The sequence below is a fragment of the Plasmodium gonderi genome (genome assembly GCF_002157705.1).
Source record: "Plasmodium gonderi DNA, contig: Chr12, whole genome shotgun sequence".
In the NCBI taxonomy this organism is placed as follows: domain Eukaryota; phylum Apicomplexa; class Aconoidasida; order Haemosporida; family Plasmodiidae; genus Plasmodium; species Plasmodium gonderi.
In genome coordinates, this window is record NW_021628937.1 from 1,216,166 (window position 1) to 1,242,182 (window position 26,017).

The 26,017-nt window shown below is 32.0% G+C and overlaps 6 protein-coding genes across 6 annotated transcripts; 3 read left to right on the forward strand and 3 right to left on the reverse strand.

Annotated features, from left to right (window-relative positions):
- Positions 1 to 256: 256 nt before the first annotated feature.
- Positions 257 to 7,070, forward strand: PGO_122520 (helicase; the record flags this gene model as incomplete). Its single annotated transcript, XM_028689043.1, has 10 exons — positions 257 to 318; positions 666 to 747; positions 2,026 to 2,086; positions 2,249 to 2,384; positions 2,536 to 3,346; positions 3,622 to 5,524; positions 5,820 to 6,057; positions 6,308 to 6,421; positions 6,665 to 6,763; positions 6,998 to 7,070. 10 exons carry the CDS (start codon positions 257 to 259, stop codon positions 7,068 to 7,070), a joined length of 3,579 nt encoding a protein of 1,192 aa, XP_028544844.1.
- A 951-nt stretch (positions 7,071 to 8,021) lies between these two features.
- PGO_122530 (hypothetical protein, conserved) lies at positions 8,022 to 9,641 on the forward strand (the record flags this gene model as incomplete). The annotated part of the gene is made up of 1 exon (XM_028689044.1): positions 8,022 to 9,641. The coding sequence occupies one exon, from the start codon at positions 8,022 to 8,024 to the stop codon at positions 9,639 to 9,641; it is 1,620 nt and encodes a 539-aa protein (XP_028544845.1).
- Positions 9,642 to 10,623: 982 nt separating this feature from the next.
- PGO_122540 (hypothetical protein, conserved) lies at positions 10,624 to 13,010 on the reverse strand (the record flags this gene model as incomplete). The annotated part of the gene is made up of 2 exons (XM_028689045.1): positions 10,624 to 12,473; positions 12,944 to 13,010. 2 exons carry the CDS (start codon positions 13,008 to 13,010, stop codon positions 10,624 to 10,626), a joined length of 1,917 nt encoding a protein of 638 aa, XP_028544846.1.
- A 2,718-nt stretch (positions 13,011 to 15,728) lies between these two features.
- Positions 15,729 to 18,901, reverse strand: PGO_122550 (hypothetical protein, conserved; the record flags this gene model as incomplete). Its single annotated transcript, XM_028689046.1, has 8 exons — positions 15,729 to 15,871; positions 16,024 to 16,144; positions 16,383 to 16,439; positions 16,613 to 16,666; positions 16,794 to 16,874; positions 17,123 to 17,164; positions 17,376 to 17,462; positions 17,708 to 18,901. The coding sequence occupies 8 exons, from the start codon at positions 18,899 to 18,901 to the stop codon at positions 15,729 to 15,731; spliced, it is 1,779 nt and encodes a 592-aa protein (XP_028544847.1).
- Positions 18,902 to 20,511: 1,610 nt separating this feature from the next.
- On the forward strand, positions 20,512 to 21,885 carry PGO_122560 (elongation factor Tu, mitochondrial precursor; the record flags this gene model as incomplete). Its single annotated transcript, XM_028689047.1, has 1 exon — positions 20,512 to 21,885. One exon carries the CDS (start codon positions 20,512 to 20,514, stop codon positions 21,883 to 21,885), a length of 1,374 nt encoding a protein of 457 aa, XP_028544848.1.
- Positions 21,886 to 23,034: 1,149 nt separating this feature from the next.
- Positions 23,035 to 25,164, reverse strand: PGO_122570 (hypothetical protein, conserved; the record flags this gene model as incomplete). The annotated part of the gene is made up of 1 exon (XM_028689048.1): positions 23,035 to 25,164. The coding sequence occupies one exon, from the start codon at positions 25,162 to 25,164 to the stop codon at positions 23,035 to 23,037; it is 2,130 nt and encodes a 709-aa protein (XP_028544849.1).
- Between the last annotated feature and the right edge of the window lie 853 nt (positions 25,165 to 26,017).

Here is a 26,017-nt window from a genome sequence, read left to right on the forward strand (position 1 = left end):
TTTGACATGATTTTATTTTATTTCATTTGACCTCGTTGGTTTGGTTTCATTTGACCTCGTTGGTTTGGTTTCATTTGACCTCATTGGTTTGGTTTCATTTGACCTCGTTGATTTGGTTTCATTTGACCTCGTTGATTTGGTTTCATTTGACCTGATTTGCTTTTATTTCATTTTCACCTCTATTTTCATCACATTTTCTGGGCTTGCGTCCTCTTTCACACTATTTTTACTGCCCTTTTAAAGATAAAGTGTAACCATGTTTCCATCAAGCAAAAGCAAAAAAGAAAAAAAGGCAAATTCTTTCGTGTGCCATAGGAGGTTATATCGGAAAAAAATACAAAACGTGTGCATTATGTCAAATATACAGAATGTAAAAAAAAAAAAAAAAAGAATAAAATTGTACACTTATTTGCAAATTATAAGACAAAAGTTTTAACTAAACTTAATACAACCATTTCTTTCCTTTGAAAATGTTTTTTTTTTTTTTTTTTTTTTCCCATTTTGTCTACTTGACTAAAATTAAAAAGAGACAACCCTGTTTTTTTTTTTTTTAACCTTGCCACGTCATACTATTTTGTTCACACACAAAGTTCTCATTTTCGCTTTAACCTTTTTACCGTTCCGTTACAACATATAACCGATTTAACAACCTTTCCCTTCTGCAGATTAGGAATTTATAAGAAAAAAAATTACAAGCACAAGCATCAGTTAATATATGTTTCATTATCTGGACGTATTTATACAAATGTTAGCAAAGTCGAAAGAGTATACACCTAGGGGTGTGTGCTACAGAATAGAATAAAATAAAAAATCACCTTAACGGTTAAGGTGATTTCCAGCGTTTGCAGAAACATGCTCCTTCATACTAATGCACGCACCCATACGCGAAAATTAAAATATATATATATTATCTCTCTATTTATCTCTCTATCTATCTCTCTATTTATCTCTCTATCTATCTCTCTATTTATCTCTCTATCTATCTCTCTATCTATCTCTCTATTTATCTCTCTATTTATCTCTCTATTTATCTCTCTATTTATCTCTCTATTTATCTCTCTATTTATCTCTCTATTTATATCTCTATTTATCTCTCTATTTATCTCTCTATTTATCTCTCTATTTATCTCTCTATTTATCTCTCTATTTATCTCTCTATCTATCTCTCTATTTATCTCTCTATCTATCTCTCTATTTATCTCTCTATTTATCTCTCTATTTATCTCTCTATTTATCTCTCTATTTATCTCTCTATTTATCTCTCTATTTATCTCTCTATTTATCTCTCTATTTATCTCTCTATTTATCTCTCTATTTATCTCTCTATTTATCTCTCTATTTATCTCTCTATTTATCTCTCTATTTATCTCTCTATTTATCTCTCTATTTATCTCTCTATTTATCTCTCTATCTATCTCTCTATTTATCTCTCTATCTATCTCTCTATTTATCTCTCTATCTATCTCTCTATCTATCTCTCTATTTATCTCTCTATTTATCTCTCTATTTATATCTCTATTTATCTCTCTATTTATCTCTCTATTTATCTCTCTATTTATCTCTCTATTTATATCTCTCTATTTTTCAGACTGATCTCTTCATACTAATGCACGCACCCATACGCGAAAATTAAAATATATATATATTATCTCTCTATTTATCTCTCTATCTATCTCTCTATTTATCTCTCTATCTATCTCTCTATTTATCTCTCTATCTATCTCTCTATCTATCTCTCTATTTATCTCTCTATTTATCTCTCTATTTATCTCTCTATTTATCTCTCTATTTATCTCTCTATTTATCTCTCTATTTATCTCTCTATTTATCTCTCTATTTATCTCTCTATCTATCTCTCTATTTATCTCTCTATTTATCTCTCTATTTATCTCTCTATCTATCTCTCTATTTATCTCTCTATTTATCTCTCTATCTATCTCTCTATTTATCTCTCTATTTATCTCTCTATTTATCTCTCTATTTATCTATCTATTTATTTTATTTATTTTTTTTTTTTTTGATCAGTCTAACTACAAAGATGTTGTGCAAGTGGACAACCGCATTCTGAACGAATTAAAAATATCAAGTAAAAAAAAATAAAGACTTGGTTAAAATTAACAGAAAGCGAATTTTATTATTTTTTAGCAATGTATATTTGTTGTTTGTTGTTTGTAATTGTTTTTTTTTTTTTTTTTTTGTTACCTCTATTCAAGTCAATTCATCCGGCACCCCAAATTCCCCTTACTAGAGACAGGTATCAAGTCATGTATAAACGATGTAAAGTTGATGTATAGAATAGTGAATGGACTGAAGAAAAATGAAGAGGAAAGAAATTTCGACGAAAAGATGTTTGAGTACTATTGTATCCCCCCATCCATTATAACGTAAGTATTTTCCTCTTTTCTACAAACGGATCGATATTCCCAAGTAGATATCTCCCAGGAAGGCAAATCGTTTCGCTCATCTGCCCTCTCTAACGTGACCTCAAACGCATGACTCAAAAGCACACCACACACCTACTGCTGATTCCTGCAGAGAATACAACCAATTAGGAATATACGAACTTTACAAGGAACAAGCGGAATGCTTGAGGAATATACTTCAAAACGAACAGGTGGAAAATGACATACACAATAAAATGGAGGAAATAAGGAACGAAGAGTGCAATGCAAAGAATATAGACTATATATTAAATTCTGATTTTTTCATTCCATTTGAGAAGGAATTTAGACAACGAGACGAAGATCAGGAAGAGAGGAGACAAATGTTATGTACACAAAATGGACAAAGAAGAGAAAGAAATGTAAACATTTATGATGAGAAATGGAACATCATATACATGAACAACATCACAAAGAACAATTTTTTTTACAAGAATTTTTTATTTAACATACCAACAGGTATGGGGAAGACAATAATTTATGACATTCTAATTATTCGTCTGGTTTTATATAAAGGGTACAGAGTCATTTTAACCCTACCCACAGTATCTTTGATTAATGAAAAGAATGACTATTATGAAAAATTACTTGGTGAAAACACCGTGTCTTTAAATATAAAAAAGTTTAATAGTTTCAATTTTACAGGATATTCCTACAGTCTATCAACCGATATTGCCTTATGCACATATGAACAGGCAAATATTATACTAAACATTATTATTAAAAATAATTTAAAATGCAATTATATATTTATCATTGATGAAATTCATTACATAAATGACATGCAACGCGGATATTTTATAGAGTCGCTATTAACAAAAATTAAATACATTCAAAAGAATTGCGAAAGCATTTTTAATATAAGAGCATGTGGTTTTTCTGCAACTTTGTCAAATGTAGATCAGGTACACATCGAAGTTTTTTTTATATCTAGCTACTTCACACACGTCTTTTACGTGGTTTTTATAAAGTTTCCTTCGTTCTGTTAGAATGGCTAGTTTTTGCCTTGTCGTTCATACGATTTTGCACATTATTTCCATTTTAAGGATTTTTTTTTTTTTTTCATGTGTAAAATTTGGCTAGTTCATATCACTAGTTTTGCTTTGAACATTTCCCCATTTTTTTGCAACATTTTTTTGCAATATTTTTTATTTTATTTTATTTTTTTTCTTTTTCGCAGATCGGAGAATGGCTAGACGCTAAGGTATACGTGAGTAAAGAGAAATTACAAAAAATTAAGTACCTGTACAAAATAGAAAATGCAATATATAAAGATATACATAAGAAAGAACTGGAAAGAACTCTGGATGTTCCATTCTATCTAGACCCAGACCACTTGGTTTTCTTGCTAAGCGAAGAATTAATTCTTCAGAGAAATGTTTTGATATTTTGCCCGACAAAAAAAAAAAGTGAACAAATTGCTTCTTTCATAAGCAATATTATGCCGTATTATTTGAAAAATAAAAATTATAAAGTGGATGGCCAATTGCTTGAAAAAAGAATGAAGCTTATAAAGGAATTAAAGGAGATGAGTGTAAAAATACCAGACGTCGAAAAATTTATTCTCGCTGGGATTTTATATCACCACTCGGAGCTGGATAAAAATGAAAAGGAAATCATAGAAAGTGCTTTCAGAAATAACATACTTTTCTGTCTTTGTTGCACAACTACTTTATCTGTGGGGGTCAATTTTAATGTGCACACAGTGATTATTAGAAGCTTAAGATTAGGCAAAGCCTTCTTGACGAAGGATCAGATTGTGCAAATAGCTGGAAGGTGCGGACGCATAAAGAAGGTTCATCAAGCGGGGACTACACCCGAGTGTGCCGGTGGAATTGGTGGAAGTGGTGGGAATGGTGGAAGCTGTGGAAGCTGCCGAATCTGTCGAATCTGTCGAATCTGTCGAAGCGGTGATCTGAACGATGTTCTAAGCAGTAGCCCGAAGAGCTGCCTGAACAGTGGTCAGAACAGTGGCTCGAAAAGTTGTCTGAATAGCTGCCTGAACAGTGGTCAGAACAGTGGCTCGAAAAGTTGCCAGAACAGTGGCTCGAAAAGTTGCCAGAACAGTGGCTCGAAAAGTTGCCAGAACAGTGGCTCGAAAAGTTGCCTGAACAGTGGCTCGAAAAGTTGCCAGAACAGTGGCTCGAAAAGTTGCCTGAACAGCGGTCAGAATAGTGGCTTGAGGAAGGGGCGAGGGAACCCTGAGGACCAAGAGAAAGTGTGCATTGGAAGGGGGGAAGTAAAGGACTACGATATTGATTGTGATGGGAAGGTGCTGATATTCTTAGCATCATGTGATAAGACGTGCATGGAAAGAATTTTAAAAGACGATGTGGACGTGTGTAATCTGAAAACAAAACTTCACAATTTCCAACTATGCAAATTTATCATTGAATTTATCGAATTAAATCTGATCAAAACAAAAAAGGATATGTTTGACTTTCTGTCTTTGTATACCCTTAAATTTTTTAAAATAAACAAAAGGGATGAAAAAAAAAGTAACACAAATAGTAATAACGTAATAAATAGTAAAGATCTAATAATGCAAGAAATAAAACAAACATTTCAATATTTATTTGAAAATAAGTTAATTATCATACCATATGAAAAGGAACAAGGTTATTACTATTCTTTATTTGCAAAAATATACAATACAAATTTGTATAATATTGAAAATTTATTTGATTTCCATTTTTTAAATAAGTACATTAATGTGGACTTACTAATCAAATATAATTTACAACAAAAAATTGAACTTTTTAAAAAATTGCATAAGAATTACAAGTTAAAATATTTTTTAAATCAAGAAAAACAATTTTTTTCCCTACCCTTTGTCACTATTTTATTAATTTTTAAGGATACACAATTTAACAAAAATCTATTTCAAAACATATTTGTCCAATTTATCAAATATTTATTCCTTATTAATGTAAACACTAAACAGTATTCTTTTTATGTTTATGACATTTTGAAAGATGATGATATCATTTCCTGTACAGAGATGTCTCCCTATGTTCACCCCATATACAATGCTTTGGATTTCATTTTCAACTACACCTTCATTCAGTATGTATACGTCAAGGGTAATCCAATCTCTTTTTCCACAGCGAGAAAACTACCGCGCTGAATTCCTAACACGATTGTTCCTTCGAGGGCAACTCTTGCTTCCACCACCATATCTCCCTGAGCTACCACGTCTAATACTAGGGTGTATAATGCTAGGACGTATAATACTAGCACGTATAATGCTAGCGCGTATAATGTGATCCATTCCAGTGTGATCCATTCCAAAGTCATCCCTTCCAATGTGATCCGTTCTAACACTAATGATTGCTATTTAACCCCACCCACCCTTCCCTACCTCCCCTCAATTTGAAGGATTTCCCACGGATACCTTACTGATGATTTTTGTGTTTTGCATAAATTCCGAAATTTCGCTAAAAATTCATTTTGACGTGTATGAGGAAATGATAATATCCAGTAATAGCAATGAAGATGGAAATGTTAAGAAAATTTTTCAATATTTTGACCTCAGTATTGATAAATTAAAACGGTTCAAGTCATGGAAAAACGAACACCTATGTGTCGAGTCAGCGAAGAATATTCTACGTGGAGAGTAAGGAAAAATTATTACACATGCAAAAAACCACAGAAGAAAAAAAAAAAAAAAAAAATTAGCAGCATCTCCAAAGGGTTATATATATATATATATATATATATATATATATATATACAACCTTTTATAAGATATTTGCAAAGACATTTGTGCATAAATGGGATATTTCATTGAACGCGCGCAAAAATACATGCATAGAGAGTTTTCTCCTACTAAACTCACCTCCATCCCCTTTTTTCATTCTTGCAAGGACGGACATAGACGAGATATGTGAAAACTTTGAGTGGGTAAAAATTAAAAGGTTTTACTTTTCCCTGATTGTTTACGACCTTTTCAGAGAAGACACATACACCGTTGGAAAGAAGTAATCAAAAACGAATGAATAAAATGAACTGATAAAAAAAAAAAAATAGGCCATACTAAGCCACATACTATGCCATCCTATACCAAATTATATTGTGTATATGATTTCTTATTTACACCAAATGTGTCGTACGACAAAATTTTTTATTTTTCACCCGCTTTTGCGTTCACATTTTTGTTGTTATTACCACTCCCACTTCTTCCCGTCTTTCTTCTCACTTCACCACCCTCGGCATTTCCTCAGGTACAGACTCAAAATAAAGGAAATCAAAAATTTGTATGTGAAGTGTTGTTACAATTTGTCTTTCAACTGTAAAGTTCTTCGGAATTTTAAAAATTCTTTGTAATGTGAAAAATGGAAAAAAAAAAAAAAAAAAAAAAAAGTGTTGCCAATTGCAAAATATTGACCATCTTCCATTATTTTATTTTTTTAATTTATTTTTTTTTTTTTTTTTTTTTTTTTTCCCCTATATTTATTTATATACCTTATTTTATATCAATTTGTTTCACGTCAAATTGTTTCGTGTTAAATTATTTTACTTGTTTTCATTTTTTTCGCTTTCTTTTCCATTTTTAGGGACATTTTTTGCATCGCCTTGGAAAATTTGCTACTAAAGATGAAGTCTAAAATCCTGTCTTTCGTTTTTTAACAAATTTTTTAAAGCCCCCTTTTCTGACAATTTGTTTCTCTTTCGTTCTTTCACTTTTTCGTTCTTTCGCTTTTTCGTTCTTTCGCTTTTTCGTTCTTTCGCTTTTTCGTTCTTTCGCTTTTTCATTCTTTCGCTCTTTCGTCCATTATTTCTCTCATTCCATTCTTTGATTAATTGATTGATTCTCTTTTTTTTTTTTTATTTGAAAAGATAAAAAACACTCTGCATTCCTCCCCCTATGCGTGTAACACACGACTGTGTTTACAAAAAGCAAAATGTTTACGTCTCAGTTGCTCATTTCTCTTTCTCCTTTGCGTGGATAGAAGAGTTTACATTATACATTCATTTAAAATGATGTTATGCATTATAGTGTTATGATGAATGTAGCATATTCAAACCTTATATGGAGTAAAATTCTTCTAGATGTTTTTTTTCTCCTTTCCCCCACTTATGTGATTAATTTGGTTTGATTTGCCGTTTGCCCATCCGTCCGCTCTTCCATCCGTTTCTCCGTTTTTTTTTTTTTTTTTTTTTTTTTTTTCTAATCCTTTTTATTGATGAAAATTATGCACTGTTTGATTCTCTTTAACCCCTTCAAAGAGTTGAAAAATTGTCCTTTTGCAATTTGTAGATACTTGGCCTTGTCATGCCAAATGTAAATTATTCAAAAAGGTCTACGTTCATGCTTATATGTGCACATAAGCAAATATACACATGTTTGTGTGTGTGCACAGCAGCGTGTATTATATCCCCGTATGCACTTTTTGTCTGACTTGTTAATACACGTTTTAACGATTTTCAAGAACTAGCCAAATTTTCTAGCTACTCTGAGAGAAAAAAAAAAAAAAAAAAAAAAAAAAAAACCAAAAGGCTCAACAGGCTTCTTGTCCAGACGCATCCACCCTGTGGGACGATAGGGATAGCGTGTGAACATCTAATAAACTTCACAACATGAGCAAATGGGGAGAATTGAAAAGTAAAATAATATGGCCAAATGAATTTCTGTATGCCGTGGAAAATGAAGGGAAAGAAAACAAATTCGGGCACAGTTATGTGGTAAAGTACAACGGAAATGTAGCTCACAATATTTTTAAAAAAGGGATAAGTCAATTGAATAAATTGATGAATACGACAAAACGTATTTGTGAGAATTTAGAGGAACAAAATGATCACTATAATTCAGAGGATTTAGAATTCGATCTAGATAAAAATAATTCAGAGGAAATTAACAATGCTAATCAAATATTGCTAAGATTAAATGATAAGAAGCAATATTTTAAAGATCGACTTTTCCAGATAAAAACCATTGATGAGAAATACGACATTGTAAATAATATAACACCCTACTACCATGTAATTCGTTTGGATTCCCCGTTTGTAAATATTGAGGGAGATAATTTAATAGAGATATTAAAAAAAAAATATTCGAATTACTATAATACTACAGGTAGAGTTAAGGGAGAGCAGGGAAAAAAAAAGCGCAATGAGCCAACGAATAGAGAATTCAAAACCTATTTGTATAACGCCAAGATTATAGACTGTGATGAAACTCTTATAGGAAACAGGGAATTTATTTTTTCTGAGGCAAATACGCAGGAATTAAAGATAAATATACTTATTAATGAGGGAAAAAACCTACAACAAGTGTTATATGAGTACAAGGAATGTTGTGGAAGTGCGGGCCATGATATTGAGGCATGGGAGGGATTCAATGGGACAAGTGAACGATATGATTCAAGTTGTCACGGTAATGTTTTGACAAGTGGTCATGTTGTACCGAATGGTCTGACTGATCAGGCAGCTCGAAATCAAGACAGTTTCTCATTGAGCAATGAGATGACATACGAACAGCTGGGTGTTCTTCCTTACAGCGGCATTATCATGCTGCAAAAAAAAGAGTTCGAGAAGCAAAACTATGTTGCAGCATTTTTGACACCATTTCTTCTGAACGGCAATATAAAAAAGTTCATCGAAAATGTACATCCTTATGTGAAATACAAATTTGATAGCCAACTTGTTTTAAAAAATTTGTGCAACCTTATAAAACTCATGTGTTATTTGGAAGAGAAAAATATCGCTCATGGAAACATTAAACCAACCAATCTGTTCATAAGCAACAATGGTTTTAATATACTTATTGGAAACTTTGTCCCCAAAACGAAATTGATAAATTATTACTTCTATGTTATTGATAAGAGAAGAAGGATGCCGAAATATATTTCTCCTGAACTTTTACTTTATTTGAACAAAAAAATTGCACTAATAAAAAAGAGGAAAAAAACAAACAAACATATTGATAAATACCTAATTAAGAATGACATTTTTTGCTTAGGTTTATGCTTTTATTACATATTAACAATGAAAGAAGACATTTTGAATCACATTGATGATCAGTATGCTTTTCAATTTAAATTGGATAGTATACAGTCTTTTATTACAAAACCAGAATTACTGTTCCTTTTAAAAAATATGCTGATTTATGAACATCGCCAACGCCCTACATGGTCTGCCTTAATGGGGTTGGTGCATCATCTACAGGGAACAGAAAAAAAAAAAACTTTTCCATGTTAACAGAAGAGAGTTTTTTTTTTTTTTTTTTTTTTTTTAGAAAATTTGTTTAATTGAAATTCCTGTCTGTACGGATTTAAACGTCTCACAGTTAGAACTTAATTTCTTTTGAGAGTATAACAAATATAAAAAGGTTGTTTTGTGGTGGAAAGAAGGAGGTATAAAAAAAAAAAAAAAAAAAAGGATGAGAAAAAAACTGAAATGTGAAACAGGATTTGTTGTCCTCTCTATACATAATGACTATATATGGACTGTGCAATATGGCTGTGCATAACTGTGTACAATGATCCATATGTATTATGTATATAGACACATACGCAGACAAACACATACACACGTGCACATATATATGGAGACTAACGTGTGATAAAACATGCATCCGGCTTCAGAACTTTTAGGGCAGAATTCGATGAAATTTTCATATACTGAGAATAATGGAATAATGTGCCGAATATTCGATATGTGCCACATTATTTTTTGTGAGTAGTAGAGAAAAGTTTTTTTCTTCTTGTGTATATACGTGGACAAATTGGCTTGTCTATCGACTGGAACAAAAAAAAAAAAAAAGAAAAGTTTATTTTTTTTTTTTTTCTATTTTTTTTATTTTTTTTATTCTCTTTTATCCATTTTTTTTTTTTTTTTATCTACTCCTTTTGTGTAAATGTGTAAGAAAAATATGGGTTCGACAAATGAACATAAACCTTTTTTTGCACAAGCAAAAAAGGATATTTTACTGTTTATGTATGTTTTGTTCTAATACGTGCGCATGCACATATACATCTGTGTAAGTGTGTTTGCGTGCTACCCTCTCAGGTAGCATCCGTACATTTGGCATGTGACTTCTCCCCTGAACCGGCTTTCTTAGCAATCAAGTTCGATTTGGTATATATACGCATATATATATATATATATATATATATATATTGCCTGTTGAGAGTGCACGTTTTTTTTATTATTATTATTATTCTATTTTTTGCCGCTGCACCTAGTTGTCGGCATTCGTGCTGACCTCCTTCTGTTGATTTTTTTTGTTCTTCTTGTTGAATTTCTTCTTGTTCGCCTCGTTTTTGTTGCTGTTGTTATTGTTATCGTTGTTGTTTCCATCTTCATTGTTATTGTTACTATTCTTGTTAAAGTTGCTGTTCTTGTTGAAGTTGCCGTTCTTGTTGAAATTGCCATTCTTGTTGAAATTTCCTCCCTTGTTGAAGTTGCCGTTCTTATTGAAGTTGCCATTCTTGTTGAAATTTCCTCCTCCCTTGTTGAAATTGTTTCCTCGGTTGAAGCTGTTTCCATTGGTGAAAGTTATTCCTCCTCCATTCATATCGTCGTTATTGTTACCTCCATTGTTGTTCCTGTTGAAATTGCTTCCGTTTCTGTTGAAGTTTCCACCATTGTTGTTGTTCCTGTTGAAGTTACTTCCATTTCTGTTGAAATTGTTTCCATTGTTCCTGTCAAAGTTGCTTCCGTTTCTGTTGAATTTGTTCATATGTCCAAACTTCTTTCCAAAGAAACCACCTTGACCAGCATTACCATTTGACCTTCCTCCTCCAGCATTTCCTCCTTCGAAATCTTGACTGTTGTTATTTTTATTGTTATTGTAATAATTGTTCCTGTTACTCTTGTATGCAAAATTGTTTTCTGAAAAATTGAAGCTGTTATTTCCATTCAGTATCAGACCAACATGCACATAACTTTCCCCTAATAAACATCCATCTTGTTCCAATGCTTTAACACAACTTTCCATATTGTCAAATGTGATTTGTAGTTTGGTTTTATTAGGATTAAACCATAACTTATTAATGTTTCCATATTTTTCAAAAACCTGCTTTGCCTCTTCTTCTGTGGTATTCTTGCTCATATGAGTAACCATGATTGAGCTTAATGCATTTGGATTTTCATGAATTTTTACTGGTACTCCATTGAATTTTTCATTATGTTTCTTAACCAATGTGTCATTGATCTTCTTTTCAGAACAATATACATATGCACTGTTGTTATGCTTATTCAAATATACATAAATTTTGTCTTCTACATAATCTTCATTCAGTAATTCTTTTAAAAAATTTCTCAATTCTGATTCTTTGGTTTCTCTGCTAATGTTGATAATGGTAATTATGAACTCCGTGGGAATAACGGTAGTAGACGATTTTTCTCCATTTTCTTGATTTTCAGCATTATTCTTGTTCTTTCCGTTTTTATCATTTTTATTAAATTTCTGTTTTTTGTTTTTTCCCTTATTTGTTTCTGCAACAATTTCGTTTTTTCTTTTATTTTTTCCACCTGCTAGTGCATTTGACTGGTCTTCACTATTCATGTTCGACGCAGTTTTTTTGTTGTTTTGCTTCTGCTTTGGGTTCTGTTTCTGCTGTTCTATTTCATTCTCGTCTGAGTCTGAATCCGAATCGAAATCAGTGTCTGAATCAGAATCGGAATCTGAATCCGAATCTTCGTGTTGTTTCGATTGTTCGTTTTTCTTGGCCTTTTCTTCCTTTTCTGGCTTGGACGATTTTGCCAATTTCACCGGTTGCACAACTTCTTTGGTTTCTTCATCTGAAGAATCGGAGGTATCAGATGAATCAGAACTAGACTTAGATACATTGTTATTTGTTTCTCCATTCAACACTTGTCCTGCATCTGCGTCCACAGCTTCCTTATTCGCCTCGCCATCGCTATTATCTGAAGAATCAGATGTGGTGGAGGATGAAGCCGAAGAAGCGTCTTTCTTTGTGGTTTTTCCCTTCTTGGTGTTTTTCTTCTTATTTGAAACTGCAAATTTTGCTTCCGAATCTGCAGCAGTGGATTCCGTTACTTTATTTTCAATTTTATTGTCCTCTTCTGTAATGGTGGGGTGGGGATAAAGAAAGACGATATGTATAAACTGTTTGAAAGTGTTTCACATTGGGATGTAAAATCGCGCCAGGGAAGTTTGTAAGATAACGCATGTACATGTGTATATATCATTGCAACAATGAAGGGAATATATATATAGCACACACGGGATGAAAGGGGTGGAAGGAGGAGAAAATTGTTAATATATGCTGCGCATTCACATACTATATGGGCACATTTTTTTATTTTATTTTTTTTTTTTTTCAGAGATCTTGGTGAAATAGCGAAAATCATCAAACTTGATCAGTCATTTTTATTTTCATCATAAAAAAAAAAAAAAAAAAAAAAAAAAGCAAAATAGATATATGCATACACATACACATATATATATATATATATATATATATATATATATATATGTACGTACATGCACCACTACAATGCAAATGTATACGCGTGAGACGTGGCACACGAACCTGCAACATTCTTTTCCTCAGCTAGGTTGTCGTTTCCTTTGTTTTTTTTAAATAATCCCAAGGCCATTTTTTTAAAAAATTCGTATTTGAGTTGATCTTTGTTGATGTGATGATGTGACAAAAAAAAAAAATAAAATAATAATAAATAAGTGAATAAATAAGTAAATAAATAAGTAAATATATAAAGTAATAAAGTAGGGTGAGAATACTTTCTTGCGTGCCGTGCAATTGAAGTGTTCGTCAGAAATGAGTTTACATGTATATGTATTAGAAAAGGAGGTAGCTTTGGAGTTGGATTTGAAGAAAGTACGCGTTTTTTGCGTTTTTCTTTTCGCTTTTTGCTTTTCACTTTTTGCTTTTCACTTTTTGCTTTTCACTTTTTGTTTGTTTTTCGTTTTCCTCCTGTTGTGGGAGAAAAAACAAGTGTAACCCTAAAAGGTACTTACAAATAAATTTTAAATAATTATGAAAAAAATTTGGAAAAATATTCCTCTTTTTAATATATATATATTTTTTCCTTCTTTTTATATTTATTCGATGTTGAAATGGGAATGGGAAGAAAATTAATAAATACTCTTTTTCTCTACGTGAAAAACTTGATTCTTAACCATACGGTTTGGGTTTAATTTCGTTTGGTTGTTCCTCGTGTATATATATATATATATATATATATATATATATGTTTTGCATGTATGCTATTGCATAAATGTAAATTATGTACTACAGAGACGTAGGCAAATACAAAGCAAATGGATAAGTAAAAACGTGCATAAACTGATGCGATATGCATAAAACAGAGATAAAACTGATTCCTTCTCAGAAGGGGTTTTTGTTTTGTTTTGTTTTCTCTTTTGTTATTAAGTATTTTTTTCTACAAGAAAAAAAAAAAAAAAAATGGTGAAAAATTCAAATAAAATGATGAAAGAAAAAAACGAATTAAAAATATGAAAATTTTAACAAAACAAAAGCAGTGGGGATAGAAAGGTAAAAATAAAAAGAAAAAAGAGGAAATAATATCTCTTGGAATAAAATGTTTATATAATGGGAAAAAATAAAATATCTATAAGAAAGTATAGCAAATATAAGAATTATAAGAATTTATAAGAAGTAGGAAGGTATAACAAATATAAGAATTATATGAAAGTACAACAAATATGAAAATAAAAAGGGAAAAGAATATCCCCGTTAAAATGGTTACTACAGATGAGAATGGGTTACTCTGTTAAATCGTTGCTGTTTTTAAATTGTTTAAATATTTATTTTACATTTTATTCACGTGAAAATATTATTTATATTGCATTCAAAATTGAAATTAAAAAAAAAACATGTAAAATAAAATAAAAAAAAAAAAAAAAAATTAAACTTTAATATTTCTTAAACCCTGTTAATAAACCTTTCATCAGTTTCATTTATAAAATTTTTTTTTTTTATAACAGGTAGCTTTTTTTTCATTTTCGTATTTTAAAGGTTTAAAAAAAAAAAAAAAAAAAAAAAAAAAACACATATGTATATATGTTGTATAAATGTATGTGTGCATATGAGTAAACATACAAAGTAGGCATTGTACTATTTTTAAAATTTTCAACGACATACCCACGATTACTCGGTGTAGTGTTTTTTGTTATACATGATTATATATGCATACCAAAGTTCTTACATATATACATATATATATTAACATAAATTTGGAACTTTGAATTTCATGGAACTTTGTAAAAAACAGCGCCAAACTGATAAACAAACATTTGCAGAAGCTTTTAAAGGGGTGTAATGACTTCGAATCTCTTTTTTTGTGCATATTTTACTTCCTCAAATGTTGCACTTAACTCTACACACCCCTTATGATATATGCTTATGGAAATTATCTGAATTTGGTAAATTTTAAAAATTCTCCTATGCCTTGATGATTAACCTTTTTTCATAAGCTCCACAAAATGGGGAACCAAAAATCAGCGGGCGGTTTCATCACAAGAAAGCGGGCTAAGGAGAGTTGGTTGGAGCGTTAATTACTTCATCGGAGTCATGTAACATTTTCGAATAGTTTGTTACTATATATGTGCGTATGTGCGTATGTGCATATGAGCACCTTATCCCTATTCTCTAAAGCACGAATGTTGCGAACAAGAAAACAAATATTGTATCCTCTGTTTTGTTTGTGTACACATGGAAATAATAAAAAATAAAAAAAAAGTGCAAACAAAAAAATGCTGCGGGGGGGAGGAATAATTAAGCAGGGGAGAAAAGTAAAAAAAAAAAAAAAAAAAAAACAGGGAGAATATGAACCACGGAAAAGAGCAAAGAAGAAAAACACAAAGCAATTTCCTAGTGACGAATAAATTGGCCATCACAAGGTCAGCTACGTATCAATCATCTACCTCGTGTATGTCTCCAATGAATAGGGGAAAATAAACTTTAAGGCTAATAAAACGTGGAGCACAAACAAAAAAAAAATAATATAATATAATATACAGATTTGTGTCAATTCATTTGTATAACAAAAATTTTATCTCCGTATGGATGTTTTCCGCTTTTTTTTTTTTTTTTTTTTTTTTTTTTTTTTTTTTTGTTTTTTATGTAGCTATAATAAGCAGTGATAAAAAAAAAAAAAAAAAAAAAATCCCTCTTAATTCCACTTGCATCTGACTGAACAACCTTTTCATTCATGATTTGACGGTTGTGCCATGTGACATGTGGTGGTGTGTTTGTTTTTCTCCCCTAATTAGCGTACCCCAACCCCAAAGCAAAAATTTGCATACTTGTTATGGAAATTCCTGTTCGTAATAAATTACGAAAAAGTTTCCTTCAAAGTTCGTAAAATGCTAAACTTTACTTTATGCCTCGATACGACTATGCATTTTCCTTCTTCTAGTTGTTTCACCGGTGTTTGGACACGAATATAAAATTTTATGCTACTTGTTATTATAAAAGCTGTTTAAAAAGTAAAAAGAAAAAAAAAAAAAAAAAATATGACCAGGCAAATGTATAATTTAAAATTTGTTTGCAATTTCAAGCATGCACACATTATTTTTCAAGTTAACGCATAAAAATCTGCACACAACTGTTTACATGCAGAATTTTACTTGTTATGTTGAAAACAGCCAATTGGTTAAAAAACGCATAGTTGGCATTTCCTGTATTTTTGCGGAGCCACAAATTCGTTGTAACAAAAAAGAGGCCAAGGTTTGCAAGTAGTATAATTATCTGAAAAGTGTGTGCAAAATGTGACGACGAAAATGTATGAACAGCTTGTGAATTTGTGCTGAACGGGTCAGATCATTTTGCAAAATTATAGTCACTAAGACAGGAGGAAAATTCCTTCACCTGTTAGTCTGCCTATCAGCGTGCCCGTTCTTGTACGTAAACACATGCACAAGTACAAACCATAAAAAGATAGACACAAAAAATGATGAGAAAATTTTCTCGTATGCTAAAAGTTTACCAGTTTAGCGAAGGGGATGGCATAAATTGTCCTCTCGTAATCAATTATGAACAGCAGCTAAAGAGGAAGAGTTAATGAAAAAATTAAGAAAAAAAAAAAAAAGGGGGAAAAAAAAATGCGTGTGTTATATAATAGGGTTCGTAATTTGGGTAAGATAGAAATATATCCTCCACATAACAAACGTATACAAATGTGCACGTGTATGTGGTGGCATGCTAGAAAAAGTGTACCAAGGAAAATACGATATCGCCGACTGTTATGTTAGGATGGAATACCAAAGCAATCTGAAAGGGGTGAAGATGTGAGTGGATCCATGTGAATGCGATCGAGTGTGTGCAATTCTCATATATGGGAATGTACAATCGAGGCACTGGGATGAGACAGATGAAGTAAGAACATCTGGGTACTCACCGCAATCATAATTTTTAAATAAATCAATGGTGTCTTCACCAATCGAAAAAGGAGAGGAACCGGGTAAAGGAACAAATGAAACTGTATTGTTGGAGGGGAAAAAAAAAAAAGATAAATGAGGAATGATAAACGTTCCAAAAAAAATAAAACAAACAGCATAAAACGAATGCTAAGATATTGTGCATTCAGGTTAAGGTTCTACAAGCATTCCATTTTGTATGCCTCATTTCACATCCGCTTTGTAATGAACTAGAGTTTTTTTTTTTTTTTTTCTTGTCTTTTCAAAATTTTCCATTCGGACATAATACAAAATGATTTTTTGTTCGTACATGGAATAAGAACAAGAAGGAATGGTAATAGTCCTGGAACATCTGAAAAGAGAAAAAAAAAAAAAAAAAAAAAAAAAAAAAAATGCAAAGGAATAATTCTGCATGTTAGCCAATTTGACACAATGATGAACATTTACGAGATTCCAAATATGATTCCATTATTGCATTCTCGTTCATAAGTTATCTCTCCAAAGTAAAAAAAAAATATATATACGTATATGCACACGTATATATTCATGTGTATGGACATTACCGTAGAAAAAAGGTACCAATAATTTCCCAGATTTGGTAATAGAAAAAGGATCTTATACTCATTAATTATGGTGTTGTTCAGAAAAGACTGCAAGAGGTGACATGGAGAAGGATACGGAAGAAAAATCTTCAAATGGCCATGAAGAGAAAACTACTGCATACCAGACAGCGAGAAGCATATCTCTGTTTATGTGCGTGTGTATTTGAGTGTGTATTTACATTGGATATATCTCATGCTCAATGATTAATTTGGATATTTGAACACGCAACGTTGTTTTGTGCGTGTCAGATTATTCGGATTGAGACACATGGAATAGATAGCTATAGACTTACCAATGAGCCAGAATTTAGATGAACAGAGGCAAGTATAAGAAGAACATACATTGCAATTGTGGAAAGTAACAGAATAAGATTTTGCAACAAGATATAAAACATTTGAGAAAAGTTAACTGTGTCCTTAATTTTATGCTTATTCATTAAATTTTGGTGAAAAAAAATGATAAAATTATTTATGCCGATAAGAATTAGGATAAAATGAAATGATGTTACATATAAAAGTAATGCATTCAGAAAAAGTATTGTAATAAGATTGAGAAGAGATACAAGTGGAAATTGAAATTTTATAGTATTTCTTTTAAGGGTCAAATAAAAAGACATTGTTATTATTAAAAATTTGAAATTGTCAAATGTTAAAAAGCTATTTGATAATATGGAGAGTGGATTATTAAGGTAGATATTTATTAACAAAATGGGATCGATCAATTTCCATTCCTTTTTCTGGTTATCTTGATGATTTACATAATGAAAATATATTTTCCATGTTTCCAAACACTGTACAATTAGGAATAAAAATATTCCAGTTAGAATATCTACTACACAGATGAGAAGGAAGTATCTAAGTTCTGGGTTGTTCACCAGTGAATCTATTATCTCACACCATCTACCCCTCCAGCTATGATTTCCATCAGAGCTATGGTTTCTACCTCCCTTATCATCACCTCCAACACAACCATTCTGTTTTATTGCAATTTCCTTAAGCAGAAGGAAATGCAAGATGTTAAGAAAAATCGGATTGATGCGTACCGTGAGAGAAGGATATACATCTGCATACATCTTACTCAATATGTAACTTTCATAGATGTACTTTAAGTTGTATATATCTGAGTTAAAGGAATAATGCATCGCATCATTTCTTAATATAAACTGCTTCAAGGTTCTATTTCGTTTATTTTTCTGAAAATATTCTGCCATTATTTTTGTGTCCCTTTTCCCTTGCGCATTTAAGTCATAATGTGTCTCTATGTGCGAAAAACGTTCATTTATTTTATGCAAATTTTCATAAGGCCTCGCATCTCCTTTAATTCTTATTAACATGTTAATGTATTCATATTCGCTTCCCTCTAGTACATATAGAATAAAAAATGCTGTAATTCTTACAATGAGACAGACGAGTACAGTTGCAGCTAATTTCCAGTGCCTCGATTCTCTTCGGCACTTTGTGTAGTTAACTGCTTTTCGTTCATTCATGCTATGAGCAGTGATATAATTTTGGTATCTTATTGGCACTCCCGATTGACAGCATGTACATGTCAGAGAAAATGTTAATATGTATATTATGAGAGTGTCAAAGGGATTTGAGGTAATGAGATTCGCAAAAATTAGATTTGTGGTAACTCGGTTTGCGGAAACTCGACTTGTGGTAATGACATTCTAGATCTAACTCTACCCACTCAAGTCCCATGAAAGAACACACATGTGAAAAAGTAAACATGCGTTGGATCACGGGTGCTCCCCTCTAGAGTCACAATCCACATAGGGCTAAAAAAAATGTGCAGAGTATATGAAAAAGTGGATTTCAGATTTTTTAAAATGTGTGTAGAAAAAATTGAACACAAGGGATATACATTCGTGAATATGTGTGTATGTATATGTTTTTCACATGTGTGAAGATTGATATAATTTTACTTTCCCTTTTTATTTCACAAAGAAAATCCTTTTTTTTTTTTTTTTTTTTTTTCTATTTTGTACAATTGGGAACCTATTGCATATGTAAAACTTAGGTAACATTTTTTTTTTTTTTTTTTTTTTTTTTTTTTTTTTTTTTTTTTTTTTTTTTTTTTTTTTTTTTTTTTTTTTTTTTTTTTTTTTTTTTTTTTTTTTTTTTTTTTTTTTTTTTTTTTTTTTTTTTTTTTTTTTTTTTTTTTTTGCAACGTGCCGCAAATATAGGGAGGAATTGCGCGAAACGAGAATGCTCACGTGAATCTTTTTTCATACATTCACTTACATATCTGCACATGTGCATATATCATATATATATATATATGTACATATGTACATATGTTGATGTAGGTATATATATTCATAACACGGTATGCATTCTTCTTTATACCTCTCCAGAGTTCTTCTAATACTGTAAAAGCAGGTTAAAAAAAAAAAAAAAAAAAAAAAAAAATCGTGGGATTAGCACGATGGGTAAAATTAGATGTGAAGTGAAAATTACGTAACTCGAATGCAATGCAAGCTGCCAACAGTCACAATGGCTGTAATTCTCCTATAAAGTTTTAACAACATTTTTTTTATGCCACCTTTTATATATGTATATATGTATGTATATATGTATGTATATATGCATATATGTACCTACCCCTTGGGGCTCAGATTGTGAAGCTTGTAGGTCAAACGTTTTGAATTCTAAGTTTTTGCAACTCCTTGGTACCCTAGCTTAGAAAAGCGTGATGACAAAAAAGAGGGTAACGTGCAGGAGCAAAAACGGAAGAAGACCATATCAACTTTCTCTATGTAACAACTGAGAAAAGCATAAGAAGAAAAATCTATATCTCGATTCCTGCATGAATAGATCACCATAGGAGCGTATAAGGAGCTACAGTGATTCTCATAGCATACATATGGATATGTAGATATGTCAATACATACCTGCTATACATATCCACATGAATGCGTAAGAAGTACTCCAAGTGGCCTGCGATTATCAAGCAGAGGTATTTAGGGAACAGTTCCAACGCTTATCTTCCCATACCTACTGTGTTCAGCCCAATAGTCATTCCGAGAGAAGAATGATGAAAGCAAAAAACAACATGCTGTATACATTCCCCAGTGAGGGAAAAAAGATTACATGCATGTATCTAAGGAAGTTTTTCTTTTCTCCTAGCACGAAGAATATAAATGGAAAGACAAGTATTGAAAGTAGATTAAAGTGGAACTATCATCATGGACGGTGTGATACGCGTGAATTACACTCCATTACTAACCAAGGAGAGAAAAAAAAAAGAAAAGGTTTATTCGCTTTGAGTAGCAGAAGTTTTGCTATTGGTGTTTTTGAAAGGAAGAAACCACATATGAACATAGGAACAATTGGACATGTTGATCACGGTAAGACAACATTAACAGCTGCTATTACAAAAGTGTGTGCAGATTTAAATAGAGGTACTTTCAAATCATATGAAGAAATAGATAAGACACCAGAAGAACAGAAGAGAGGAATAACAATCAATGCAACTCATGTAGAATATGAAACAGAAAAAAGACATTATAGTCATATAGATTGTCCTGGTCATTTAGATTATATAAAGAATATGATAACAGGTACATCACAAATGGATGGATCGATACTAGTTGTATCTGCTTATGATGGTTTAATGCCACAGACAAAAGAACACGTTTTATTGTCCAGACAAATAGGTATCGAAAAGATGATTGTCTATTTAAACAAAATAGATATGTGTGATGATAAAGAATTAGTTGATTTAGTGGAGTTAGAAATAAGAGAATTACTTTCATTTCACAAGTACGATGGAGATAATATACCATTTGTCAAAGGATCAGCACTGAAAGCTTTAAATGATGATAAATCTGAATATGGTGTCCCATCTATTTTAAAATTGTTAGATGCATGTGATAATTATATTGATGAACCCAAGAGAAAAATTGATCTTCCCTTCTTGATGAGCATTGATGATGTTTTGCAAATTTCTGGAAAGGGTACTGTAGCCACAGGAAGAGTTGAACAAGGTACTCTAAAAATAAACGATCCCGTGGAAATTTTGGGTATTAAAGAGAAATCAATAAAAACTGTTATAACAGGAATTGAGATGTTCAGAAAAACTTTAGATGCAGCACAAGCAGGAGATCAAATTGGAGTAATGTTAAAAAATGTAAAAAAAAACGACATTTCAAGAGGTATGGTTGTAACCAAAGTGCCAAATTTAAAAACGTATAAAAAATTCGAAAGTGATGTTTATATTTTAAAGCATGAAGAAGGAGGTAGAAAAAATCCATTTTCTTCCTATTATAGACCTCAAGCTTACATAAGAACTGCTGATGTTAATTGTGCTGTTATTTTGAATGAACATACCCAGGTAGCCAATCCTGGAGATAGTATAAAGTGCACAATTGAGTTAATGTATCCCTTAGCTTTAACCAATGGCTTGCGATTCTCCTTGCGAGAAGGTGGTAGGACCGTTGCTTCTGGGGTTATAACGAAGGTCATATGAATTCGGCCCGACCCTCCGACAGAAAAAAAAAAGCAAAGTGAAAAAAAAAAAAAAAAAAAAAAGGGGGGAGACGAGCAGAGACATGCCCAGATAACCACGCTGTAATTACGCAGCAATTACGCAGCAATTACGCGGCAACTACGTCTGCTACTGTTCCCAGCCCCTTCTTAATACCTTCTCCAATCCCTTCCTGGAAGATCATTTTTTTTGTATGTTAAAAAATTTAATGCTTACAATTTCTATGCTGCTTTGGAATCATTAACAATACCGTTGTATGTTTTACGTGGGTATCAATTTATTTTTATTTTATTTTTATTTTATTTTATTTTTTTTTTTTTTTTCCCCTTTTCATGTGGTCATGAACATTTTTCGCGTCACGATTATTAAGATTGCCCAATACCAGACACATAAGTAAATCTGCTCAACTTTGGCTTTAAACAAATCTGTGTGAGGTACTCCATTTTGTCCCCCCTCTCTGTAGCAGTTTCGTGGCAGCCTCATGGCAGTCTCATGGCAGTCTCATGGCAGTCTCATGGCAATCTTGTAGAAGTATCGTGGCAGTAGTGGTCTCATTTCCCGTTTAGATCGAGAGGGAGCGAGAAAAAAAAAAAAAAAAAAAAAAAAAAAAAAAAATACTCTCCTCTCTACGATCGCATATTCCCATATGGGACATACACGAATAGAATAAACGTTGTGTCGATATAAAAAAATTTAGAAAAGTAAATATTTAATTCCACATAACCATCATATGTTGCTATAACGCATGTCTTTGTGTCTGCAACTTTCTTCTGAAGGTATAAATAGTTCGATAGTATGACCTGCACTGTTTTGTCGTCCCCATGTCTCTGCACGTTCGTTTGGCGCATATCGTTTACTTATTCGTAAGTTTTTTTTTTTTTTTTTTTTTTTTTTATTACCAAAAGTGACTACACTTCCTAATTGTAATCGCTTCCAAACGGACCAATGCACTCTCTTCCAAACGGACCAATGCACTCTCTTCCAAACGGACCAATGCACTCTCCTCCAAACGGACCAATGCACTCTCCTCCAAACGGACCAATGCACTCTCCTCCAAACGGACCAATGCACTCTCCTCCAAACGGACCAATGCACTCTCCTCCAAACGGACCAATGCACTCTCTACCCCCCTCAGATGAACAGCCGAGACAAGTCCTGTATGCAATACTTCTCCTCCGTTATGGGACACTGGAAAATGCCTTCTGATTTCATAAACAAAGAAATAGCTTTACCTGAAAAGACATGTCCCCTAGGAGTTGTGAATGGAGGGTTTTTCTCATCCATAACTTCATTCGTATAAGGACAAATTAAAAAACTTTTTGTTTTTTGTATATGAGGAACTTGATTAATTGTATGTTTCAATTCATCGATACAAGTGGGACATTTCGTTGATTTTTTCTTTCCACATTGGTCCGTTTTGACAACGGAAATACCTGCTTTAAGCAACAATTCTAAAAGTGGTTTATTCAAGACTCCTGTTATTTCTGAATACACCTTTTGAAATGATTTGATAACTTTAACCCACCTCTTTTTATTAAAGCGCTTCAATGACTCAATGGTATGTTGGCTTTCATTAGAACCGTAGAGACCTATGTATGTAATGAGATATTTTACATCTGTTGAAATATGTTCATCTGGATTAGGGACTGTTTTCTTAATATATTCAATAGCTTCAAAAAATTTGTTTTCATATATTATGTTAATAATGTGTTGTAGATGTAATTCTGCTTCTATATTTGAATCTATTTTTTTTAATTGGGATTTATATTTCTGACACCATTCTAGTGCTGGCTTCATGTTATGTTTTTTCAATTCATTTATTATTTCTAGATATTCTTTATATACATCTGCATCTGAGTAATTTTCCAATTTGTATCTTTTAGAAAAAATTTCAGCAGTGTCAAAAAATCCGTATCTAGCCAAAAAACCGTCAATTAGCCAATTTATTCTGTTTTCATAAGTTTCAAAGCGAAAATCGTGCTTCAAATTCTCCAGTTGAATATCTCCCTCAAAATAAACATACTTCAATCTGCTAACTAACCGATTGACATATTTATCTAACAATACTTTTGATTCCATAACTTTATTTCGTAAGGCTTCTAATTTTTCTAAAATTGTATTCAGCTTGTTCAGGTAAATTTCATCTGTTAAATTGAGTAATTTCTTTTCGATAAATAATGTTATTATCGTAAAATTCTTTTCTAGCTCTTTCTGAATATTTCGAAACGAGTTTAAAATGCACTTCAAAGGAATTTGTATAAATGATTTGTCGATTGCATTTAGACAAAATTCTTTGGATTCTCCCACCTCACTTGTTGAATTAGTTGACGAAACAGCTTCAGCTGATTCACCCACAGGTGGATGTGATCCCTTCTCTTGGATGATACCACCTTTTGTCTCATCTACCCTTTCGTGAACCTCCCGTTGCATGTTTCTCTCTTGTTCTTCCTCTTCCTCAAGTTTCATCCTTAATCTCCTCCTCCTCCTTTTCATTTGTTTTCTAATCATCATAGTCTGTTCCTCTTTAAACATTTCCATGTTCGCATCACCTGTCTCGTTATACATGCTGACCTCCTCATCAAGGGACAGATAACTTAAGTTAGACCAAGTGTCAATGTCACCGTTGCTGTGTATCTCATTGTGTTCATCTTCATTTTCCTCTACCTGCTTTCCTATCATATTGTTTTCTATTTTTTCTTTATTCATCGGATGAACCGTTTCTTCATTATTCTCTTTAACATTCTCTGCGTTACAATTACAATATTGATCTTTCTTGAATATTTTTTTTCCATTATTTTGTAACACATTTGGATCACTATCAAAGTTGATTCCCCTTGCTGAACCTGCCTCAGCTTCCTTCCCTTCAGATTTTTCTGCTTCTACAGATGCATTCGCATCTACCTTTGCAGATACATTCGCATCTACCTTTGCAGATACATTCGTGTCTACCTCTGCAGATACATTCGTGTCTACCTCTGCAGATACATTCATGTCTACCTCTGCCGGTACAGCTCGTCGGTGCTCCTCCTCATCCATTTGGTTCTCCTTCTTACTTAACATAACAATCGTCTTGTTCGTATCATTTACATATACTATTTCATTATCTATATAATTTTCCACGATCTGAAACACGTGACTCATATTTTCTTTGTTTTCATTTCTTCCGTTTTTATTATTTTCTGGACATGTCCTAGTATCATCCTCTACCTCCTTTTTCTCCTGATCGTGTTTTTCCTCTTTATATTCTTCTGTTTCTTCCATATTTTCCTCTTTTGATTAATATATTGTTAGACTTTTTTGGAACTTTGTAGATCTTACGAGTGCAGTTTTGGCATTGTCTCCTACCAGTGAATCCCACACGCAGGTGTAACAAATGACAAAATGGAGAAAGCTATCCTGTGGTGTGTGCCTGTGTCTGTGTGTGTCTCTTCTTATTTTTTTCTTATTATCTTTTCTTTGTTCGCAATTAAATTCTTCATTTTCTATCGTACCATCCGAACTGAACATACGAATGAAGTTTTCTTAAGTTTTTATATTTCCAAAGTTTTCCTTCCTTTTTTTTTTTTTTTTTTTATAGAACGGATGGGTGAATAATGGGTAGAAGGATTGGGCGGGAAAGAAGAAAAATACACCAATGCACAAGAATTTGTATTAATTTGCAACAGATTTGTTATATACACTTGGAGATGTCCAGGTTATCCTCATGTACATGATTTTGCTAATGAATAGTGTACCTCTTCAAAAATTAGAATACTTAATGTTGTCATATTGATGAACTCACAGTTGCGCAATGTGCACAAATAACATGCGAAAGAATTTTGAGGTACACATAAAGGTGAAATAAAATAAAATAAATAAATAAACACAGCAGAATGGGTAAATGTGACTAAATAGGTAAAAATCACAAAATAAAACAAAAAACTTTCAAAGTTCGCTGGTATAAAAGGGGCGGTAATTTCAACGAATGGCAAATGGATTAAAAAAAAAAAAAAAAAAAAAAAAAAAAACGAACAATGCACAGCTTTCTTTTTTTTTAAAACCCTTTACCAACCATAGACCATTGCATGTGTTTTAATCGAAAAGAAAAATATAAAAACGAAGAAATGGAGATATG